Source organism: Panthera tigris, chromosome B3 (assembly GCF_018350195.1).
Source record: "Panthera tigris isolate Pti1 chromosome B3, P.tigris_Pti1_mat1.1, whole genome shotgun sequence".
Taxonomy (NCBI): Eukaryota; Metazoa; Chordata; class Mammalia; order Carnivora; family Felidae; genus Panthera; species Panthera tigris.
The window spans coordinates 145364260-145373525 of NC_056665.1; the positions used below are offsets into that span (position 1 = coordinate 145364260).

General features: G+C 64.5%; 1 protein-coding gene across 2 annotated transcripts; it reads left to right on the plus strand.

Moving 5' to 3' along the window:
- The first annotated feature begins 2128 nt into the window (after positions 1-2128).
- On the plus strand, positions 2129-7777 carry SIVA1 (SIVA1 apoptosis inducing factor). 2 transcript variants are annotated; one of them, XM_042987812.1, is made up of 4 exons: positions 2129-2296; positions 4198-4392; positions 5119-5275; positions 7180-7368. In XM_042987812.1, the coding sequence occupies exons 1-4, from the start codon at positions 2179-2181 to the stop codon at positions 7235-7237; spliced, it is 528 nt and encodes a 175-aa protein (XP_042843746.1). In that variant the 5' UTR covers positions 2129-2178; the 3' UTR covers positions 7238-7368. The 2 variants fall into 2 exon arrangements, with proteins under 2 accessions (XP_042843746.1, XP_007094929.2); XM_007094867.3 differs by lacking the exon at positions 5119-5275 and having other exon boundaries at positions 7180-7777.
- Positions 7778-9266: the final 1489 nt, after the last annotated feature.

A 9266-nucleotide genomic window follows, 5' to 3' on the forward strand; every position in this document is an offset into this window, starting at 1 on the left:
GAATCTCCAGGAGCCGAAGCATCGGTCCTCTGGCTCAAGCCTCTTTTATTTTTGCCAATTGTCTGGTAACAGCAGGCACGTCCAACATAGTACTTGGCATCTTGACAGGTCCGGCACCTGCAGTGTGTTCCACACTGGGTCCTGAGTACATCTGGCGCCAGAGAAAATGTTCTTACCCCAGGCCTGGCGCCCGTATGATGTCCTCTGGAGAGAACGAGCAGTCCCGGCGGCCTTCCGTGCTGGGGATGAAACGGCTCTCGGTTTCTTGCTGCTCCGTCCCTTTCCTTCGGGACATGCTCACAGTGCTTCCGGCTTCTCGTTCTCCAACATCCAACTTTAAGCTTATGCCATTCAGCAAAGGCTTCACATGAGCCCTGCGCCTGGCCAGCTGGGTTTCCTGGGGCATTCTGACCTGGGCAGGGCAGGTGTGCTTACCTTTGCCTCCACGGCCCCCCATGCTTCCCCTGTCGTGACATCTGCCCCACCGGGGAGGGACCCGGCTGGTTGTACTCAACGGCACTCCAAGAGCCTAGTGCAGAGCGTGGCATGTGTTATAAGCTGGGCTGCATCGCCCCAAAATTCCTATGTCCGATTCCCGGTCCCTCGAAAGGTGACTGTGTTGGAGACGAGGTCTTCAGGGAAGTAATTTTTCCCCAGCATTGAGATATAACTGACATATGACACATTCTTCACCCCACGTGGCCGTTGCGGTTGCTCCGGTGAGAACACTGAAGATGGACATCACAGTACCGTTGGCTCGTCACCACGCTGCAGGGCAGACCCACCTCTGACCCACAGCTTCCGCCCCCCACCCCCCACCCCCCACCCCCCACCCCTAAGCATGGCAACCACCATCGCTCTGTTTCTGGTAGTTTGAGGACTTCAGGCTCCTCGTATTAGTGAGATCATAGGGTATGTGTCTTTCCCTGTGCGCAATACCCTCCGGGCCATGCGCGGTACTGCAGGTGTCCTTCTCATCTTCTTCATCCACTCGTCTGTGAGGTCGCACAGGATGCAGCCAGGTCGCGGAAGTAGCGAACAGGGGTGCGCGCGTCTCGCCCCCGCAGTGACCACAGGTCCTCCCGCAGTGACCACAGGTCCTCACGGACTCAGGAGTGGGGGCTGCTGGACCTCCAGGTGCTGGAGGCAGCGGTGGCAGTGCCGGCCCCGCGACGGGAGCCAGGACGCGGTAGCCCACCCAGGGCGGAGGCCACCCCGCCTCGCGGACCCGCAGCCTTGCCGGTGGCAGCGCGTCACCCCGTCAGGGGGTGCCGCCGGCAGGTGCACACGCGGCCTCCTGGGCCTCCGCGACACGCCTCTAGCCACGCTAGACAGCTCCTGTGTCTTCAGAGGTCCCGAAGCAGCTTTAAACCCGAACACAAAGACTCTAGAAAACGGTCCAACACTCGCAAGATTAAAGCCAGCGCCCCGGAGTTCCCGCGTTTCAAGCACCACAGTCCCAGCGGCTCACACTACCCCTCTTCCGCGCTCGCGTGCCGACGGCCGGAAGTGGCGTCAGCTGCTCCGGGAACGCGGCGGGCAGCGATTTCCTTGCGTCCAGGGCCCAGGCGTCCAGTACGCCATTGGCCACTTCCGTGAGGACTAGGCATTGCTCCCACTTAAAAGTTAGGACGACGTGAATCATCCTCCAACTTTGATGACTTCAACAAGGAAATATAACCACTCTCAACAGTTATGTTGGAACGACCACCCAGAAGACACCCGAGACACGCCACCCCTTCCGCGCGGCCACGCCGAGGCCGGACCCCAGAGCACCCTCCGCCTATCCTGCGGCGCGCCTCACACAAGACCCGCCCCTGCCCCAGTACCGACCACAACCTACGCTCGACCTATCACGCGCTGTGTCCACTCTAGCCCCGCCCCCGCCCTCTCCCCCGGCCTATCCCGCGCCACGCTCGAGCCCCGCCCCCGACCTCGCCCCCGACCTATCCTGCGGCGGGCTCGAGCCCCGCCCCCGCCCTCACCCCCGGCATTTCGCGCGCAGCTGGGTCCCGCCCCCGCCCTCGCCCCGAGCCTATCCCGCGCCGTCCCGCTTTCGAGCCCAGCCCCGCCCATGCCTCTATCCTATCCCGCGCCGCGCTGCGTTGGCGCGCGGCTGTGACGACACGGGTCGCGGCTAGGCGCGCGGCTGAGCTGCGCAGCCCCGGGCCCGCGGCCATGCCCAAGCGGGGCTGTACTTTCGCGGACGCGGCCCCGCTGCAGCTGAAGGTCCGCGTTGGCCAGAGGGAGCTGAGCCGCGGCGTGTGCGCCGAGCGGTACTCGCGGGAGATCTTCGGTGAGTGCCGGGTGGGCTTCCCGCACGCGGGAGCCTGGGAGGTGGTCTCTGCAGGCCGCGCCCCCCGGGAGCTGCGAGACTGCGGGACCAGCAGTCCAGCCGGGCTTTGGGAGCGCTGAGCGGGGCATGAAGGGTCGCACGCTCACCTGCGCCGACCCCAGGCCGCAGGAGGCGTGCCTGCCCCTCCCTCCCTGCCTCCCCTAACGGGCGGCCTGCGGGCGGTGCTGCCTCGGGGCTCTGTCCTCCCGGGAGACCCCGGGTTGGGCCAGTAACTAACCCCGGCCGGGTTAACCTCCGCGTCTCTCGGGCCCAGCGGGAGGTGGGGAGGTGCCCTGACCCGGGTGGGGTAAGCAGGCGTGAGTGCGCATCCTAACCCGAGAGCTGTCTGTGGAGCGCGCCGCCCCTGCCCTCGGCCGCGCGGGAGACCCCGCGGAGCTTCCCGGCCCAGTGTGGGGAGGACTCTCCGGGGGTGATTTGGGCGGGCACCGGTCGCTGCAGGACCAGCTGCAGGGGTGTCCGAGGGCTCGTGCGGGGTGGGTGGGAGCTAGGTAGGCGGAGAGGAAGGGGAAAGGAATTCCAGGCAGAGGGACACACGTGCAAAGGCCAGGAAGCAGGAGCGTGCTGGAATCCAGGTCCCGGTGAGGTGTGAGGGCGGCGAGCTGTAGGCCTCCTTATCTGGCTTCCTCGTGCATGGTTCTTGGTGCATTGACACGATGGCTCTTCAGTTTGGGGCGGTTAATACCCTGAGGCCGCTCCAGAGTGGAGCTCACCTCACCTAGTGGTGGGGGCCCAGAGATTATACCCTTAGAGCAGTGAGGGTTTGCAACCAAGCGGAGCCGCTGTGCCTGAGGGATGTGGGGGAGAGCCCACCTGGGAGACGTGGTTCCTGTCCTCCTACCACCACCCCAGCCACCACCCTGCTGTCAGCAGTCGTTCTGCCCTTTCCTTTGTGCACACTCGGGTGGCGAACGAAACTGCTTTCTGAGGCCAAGTCAGTCTGGCTTACTCTCTCCCTCGACCCCCCGGGGCCTTCCATAATTAAGGACCAGGCGCCCAGTTTGAATTCATGTGCAGCAAATTCCAGCCGAGACTGTCGCCCTGACCTCTACCTTGAATGAACCACAAGCCTTGGAAAACCGGTCACCTCCTGACACTCCCCCTTTCCCCAGGATAAGGCGAGGCAGGGGCTGTAGGAGGAGGGCTGGGTGTGGCAGGGGTCATCTGAGTTACCCGGCAATTGTCCTCCCATCAGTACCACGTAGAGCCAACAGCTTCCAGCATCTCCACCCTGGCTCTGTTGGGACAAGGCAGAAAACCTCAGATCAGGCGTTTTGGGGGCTGGAGGTGGGCGTCCGCTCTCGTGCAAGCCCCTGGATGACCGATGTGCGGCCTGAGGCAAAGCCACTGCTGCGGAGCTGACCACCTACTTTGGCTCCAGGGGCGGGGTTTCCAGGGCCCACGGAGGTCTGGGAAGTCCTGGGGCGCCTGTGTCAGAGCTGCCGGCGGCTCCACGGTAGGTGGAGGGGGGCACACTGGCCAGGGCTGTGAATTAGTGACCTGAGGGGCAGGGCTTCCTCTGTGCCATATACCGCCGGCTCGCGGGGTGCTTGCGGGGTCTGGAGGGGAGAAACCGCGGTGATGCGAGGCCACACGTCAAGAGAGCCATGTGGAAGATCAGGAGAGGGAGCCTGGGTAGGGCTGCATGGTCCAGGACCTTCCTGGAGGAGGTGGCCCCGGAGCTCGGGTAAGGAAGGGCCAGCAGCGAGCAGCATGGGCCGGGGGCGACCGGATGACAGGACACAGAGGAGGCCTGGCCACAGCCGGCTCGGAGGACAGGGTGGCCGGGCCAGGGTTTCCACGCCACAGGGGTGTGGACGCTGGGACTGATTTGTCTTCCCCAGAGAAAACCAAGCAGCTCCTTTTTCGAGGGGCCCAGGCCTATATGGACCACTTGTGGGAGGAAGGCTGTGCCATCGTTGACCTGCCAGAGTCCCCGAAGCCTGGCCCCACAGAGGCCCTTGGGACCCCCCGTGGGCAGATGCTGATCGGACCGGATGGCCGACTGACCAGGAGCCGAGCCCAGGCCTCCGAAGCTGGTGAGTGAGGCCAGCAGCTGGCACTTCCGGCCCCGCGCGGAGGATGGATGTGGAGGTGTGTTGTCCTTCATTCCTGATGCCGTCTGCCGGGGAGCTCTTCCGTTCCTGGGCAGGCGGGAGCTGGGGAGCCCAGAAGGCTCCTGATGTCAGGAGGCTCTGCCCTCCCCCAACCCCTGACATCCAAGCCCTGGGTTTTGAAGCAGCCTCTGGCTGGGGGGGTCAGGAGAGGAGTGGAAACCCTCTTGGCGTCCTGCCTGCTTTCCGTCTGGGCGGGAGCAGCTCAGACCACCACCCTCATTGCGGGGCAGATACCACAGTCCTTGTCCCCCCTCTCCGCCCCCAGGCCCGGAGCACAGCCTTTGCTAAGCGGTGGTGCACGGGCCACGCTTTGGGACACCGGGGCTAGTATCACGAGACGAAGGCCACGAGAGTTCTGATACGAGCCACCAGGGGGAGAACTGCTCCTTCCCGCTCTGACTTGGAGATGGCAGAACGGACGGGGACGGGGACGGGGTCGCGGAAGCCGGCCTCTCACCTGCCCCTGGGCTCCTGGGGTCTTCCGAGTGAGCGAGGGTCCGTGGGCCGTGCTGTCTTGTAGGTGGTCAGGAGGACCCCTGGTAGGGGGCAGGTCAGGTGCAGGGAGTCAGGTCAGCCCTCTGTCCACGGGTCGGGGAGGCGGGGCCCCGCAGCCGCTGCAGGGCCGACGGCGGCGTCTCTTCCTCACAGACCCGTCCGGGGCAGCGACCAGGGCCTGCTCCTCGTGCGTGCGAGCCGTGGACGGGAAGGCGGCGTGTGGCCAGTGTGAGCGCGCCCTGTGTGGGCGGTGCGTGCGAATCTGCTGCAGCTGCGGGGCTGTGGCCTGCGCGCTGTGCACCCTTGTGGAGTAAGTGACCGACCGCGGGGGGGCCGAGCAGGTGCCAGGTGCCGGAGCGTCCCGGTCCAGCTGGGGGGGGCGGGCAGCGGGAGGGGCCCCGCGTGGCCTTGCTTCTCGGGATGCCGCGGTGCCCACGGATGCCTCACCACTTTCACCTTTTTCTGAAGACTGATCTTTTCCCGAGGAAACCCAGGTCACGTCGGCCGCCAGTCCCGCCCTTTGCTCTGGGTCTGCTGTCTCAGTCACTTCGTGATTTGATCTTTCGAGGTCTGGTGTCGGGACTGTCGGCGTGGTTTTTCCCGGCAGGGTGCTCGCCGTCGGTGGAGGCGGGTGGGGGCGGGCGCAGGTCCGTTCGCGGGTCTGCGCGTGGCTGGTTGCGGGCTGCCGGAGCCCCAGCGGAGCGTTTGCTCCGTGCGCTACTTGAGCGTGCGTCTGCCTCCGCTCGCTGGATCCCGTGTGGGCTTGGGCAGCGCTGGGTCCCAGTCCCACCCCCGCGCCACTGTTGGCTGGCCGGGCGGGGGTGAACGGGGCCCTGTAAGAAAGACGAGGCCCCCGCGCAGACCCAGAGCCGGTCGTATCTTCCTCCAACCAGCTTAGTCCCGACAGTCTTTAGAAGCAACCACGGGAAGCAGACACCCAGCTCTGGTGGGCCCGCCGGCGAGCCCTGGCGAGCCCCGGAGAGCGGGGGCAGGGGTGCGGCCCGGAGTGAGGGTGGGGGACTGGGAGCTCTGTGCTGTCCAGTTTGGGCACATTGTGCACGTGGTATGTCTTTGCTTTGTTTTTGCCGGTTTCTTCTCTTCATATTCACGGGCAGACCGAGGGGGGCCAGGCTCTTCCGGTGTCCCCCCCCTTACCTCCTCACCTGCAGGGGGGGGCTGAGCACAGAAGGGCAGGCGAGGGAGAGAGTTGCCGGGAGCCCTCCTCCCTGCAGCCCCGTGTGCAGGAACCTTCTTCCTGCCCGACAGCATCATCCTGGCCTTTACTTCCTGCTCTTCCCCCCACCCCCACCCCGCCCCTTACCTACAGAAGTCACCTGTGATGGGGGCGGCCACACGCCCATCTCTGAGCCCGAACGGGGTGGGTTCCTGCCCCATTGTACAAGTGACTTGCTCCGGGTCACAAGGCCAAAGCGGCATCCCCAGGTTTAGAAGCCAGGCCGTGGCCTCGTAGCCCCTCCCCTTCAGGTGCCCCCCCTCCCCTGCAGGTGCCCTGCTCCCCTGAAGGTGCCCCCCCCCCCCGCAGGTGTCCCCTCCCCCCAAGGTGGGTTCTGTGCCAAGGCTCTGCTCTCACTAAAATGCAGCCCGGTGGGCCACGCATGGCCACCTTGGGGCCCACGGCTCCTGGCTCTCCCGTGGGCCACGGCCTCACCGTCCTCCCTGCCAGCGGCTGGGCAGCTCCGACTTCTTGCATCTCCGTCGAAAACGGGTTTCCTTGGGCGTTCTGTAACGTGCTGCCAATTCCTTGTCCTTTTGGCGTCTCTCCTGATGACTTTCCCCTGCGATTCGTTGAGCCACTGTGGTCCAGTAAACCCTGCCTGGAGACTGGGAGATCTCTGGGGTGGGGCGGGGGCCGCAGATGGGCCCGTCAGCAGTTCTCACGCCCCGTTGGCCGGAGGTCCGAGGTCGGGCGTCAGCGGGACTGCCTCTTCCTGAGGCTCAGGAAGGCCGGTTCCAGGCCCCCTCTGGACCCCCCCCCCCCGGTGGCTGTGGGCGCACTTCGGGGTTCCCCTGTGGCCTCACGTGGTCTTCCTCCGGGGATGCCGGCCGTGCAGGGTGAGGGACCTTGTGTTAAGTACTTCTATAGGCGGCTCACGGCCCTGTGTCCAGATGAGGTCGAGGGACTCGGGGGGGTCAGCCTGGGGACTCAGCTCAGCCCCTCAAAACGGTTCTCCTCTCTTCCCCGTGATGCTGCAGCTGTGGTGACGTTCAGGAGACGGTGCTCTGTGGCAGCTGTGCCACGTTCGAGGCCTGAGGGCCGGGAGCAGACGACAGCCTTCCTGGACGGCCGCGCCGGTGGCGACGCCGAGGGACCCTGGGGGGCGGGGGTGTCTATTTTATATTTTGTACTGAGAGCGGAAGCGAATAAACCCCTTTGTATTTGGACCAGAGGACTCGCTGAACAGTTCTGGGGTGTGGCCTTCTGGAGACCTCTATGCCTGCTCCCCCATCTTGTACGTGGGAAACGGGCGTCCAGAGTCTGCTGTTTCCAGCCCTTGCAGCCAGCAGTGGTGAGAGAGGACAGACTCTACAGTTCGTGGCCACGGTGCCAGAGTGGCTCGGCGTTGGTGTCCCAGACTGTCCCTCACGTGTCCCCATCTGGGTGCCCGCGTGGTCGCGGCTCCCGGTGACCTGACAGTCCCTGCTGTCTGGGAGTGACGGCCGGGCAGTCCTCACGTCGGGGGCGGCCGATAGGAACAGCGGGGCGGCTGGACCGGCAGGCCGTGGGTCTCCGTCACCTGGAGCCTCCACCCTGCTCCCCACACGCGAGGCTCCCCTGCCGTCAGACTCCGCATCCTAGACCGAGTCTAGGGGGTGGACGGGGGTGGGGAGGGTGGGCAGGGGACGGCGGGGTGGCGGGCTGGAGCCGGGCCCGGGGTGTGGTTCGCTGTGTCGGGGCATCATAGAAGCCACTGAAGCGGAGACAGGGAGGCCGCCTGGAGGGGGGTTGCGGGCGCCCGGGGCCTTCCTGAACCCATACTCTTCCAAGGCCTTCCGGCTCAGGGGCCTGGGGCTCTGGCTAACCGGCAGGCTGCGCCCTGAGCAGCAGACACGGCCATCCTCGCTCCACCTGGGACCTCCTCGCGTCCAGCTTCCTGCTGGGGCTGCAGGCCGTGACCCCAGTAAGCAGGACATCGCGCTGGTCATTTGGGGAATGCAGATCAAAACCACCTCACACCTGTCGGGACGGCCGTTATCAAGACAAAAAGCAAGTGTTGGCGAGGATGTGGAGACAATGGGTCCCCGTGCACCGTACGGGAGCGTAAGGTGGCGTGGTCGTTGCAGAAACGGCCCGCGGCCCCTCGGAAAGTCAGAGTCAGCCGCCGTGTGGTGAGCAGCCCCACTGCTGGGTGACGGCAAAAGAAGTGAAGGAAGGAACCTGCAGGCGCCGGCACGTCCCCCTGCTCCCCACGGCACGGCCCACGGGATCCAGAGGGAGGCCACCCGCGTGCTCCCCGACCGTTGGGCGGATGGACACTGCAGCCCGTCCGCGTGACAGGGTCCTTGGAAAGGGGGGGGGGTGTCCTGCCCCTGCCGCGGCGTGGATGGACCGTGAGGACACGGTGCTCAGTGACCTCAGCCGGCCCTGAGAGGGCAGAACGCTTACGACCCCTCTCGTGCCGTCCGTACACACAGTGGGATGAGGGCCCCAGGGGCCGTCGGGGGGAAGGGGTGTCCGTGTTTCATGGGGACGGAGTTTCAGTTGTGAAGATGGGTGGGGGGTGGTGGGTGCACGACGCCGTGGGCCCACGTGGTGCCATTGACGGCGCTCCAGAGTGGTGACAAGTGTGTGTGCTACCACTAGGAAGACCATAAAGCCTTGGTTGGCGAGCATAATTCATTCTGGAAACATGCTTGTTATCCAAAGCACTTGCATCGCAAAGCGAATTTCCCCAAAAGAAATACCGGAAACTCAGATGACTCGTCGTACAACCCAAATATATTCATATAAAAATGGTTACGGTGCTGTAATACGACATAAGAAAACGCAGATTACAAAGCTAAATTAACCTGCCCTTTGAAAACCCTCCTGGCTGGTGTGAGGGGCACAAGAGAGGAGGGTTGCTGTGTAGGATGACTTTTATCACTGACGGAATCACTGCTCTCTGTTGGCTCCATGGAATCTTTCCTTTCGCGCAACTTCAACAAGGAACCTGTCCGATGACCTAGAATGAAGCAAAGCATTCCCGAGCTCCCTCTTGGATGGAAAAGCAAAGGGCGGTCCGGAGGCGCTTTGAAGTCACAAAAATACACAAGTGCCAGTTGTGGGCACCTTCCAACGT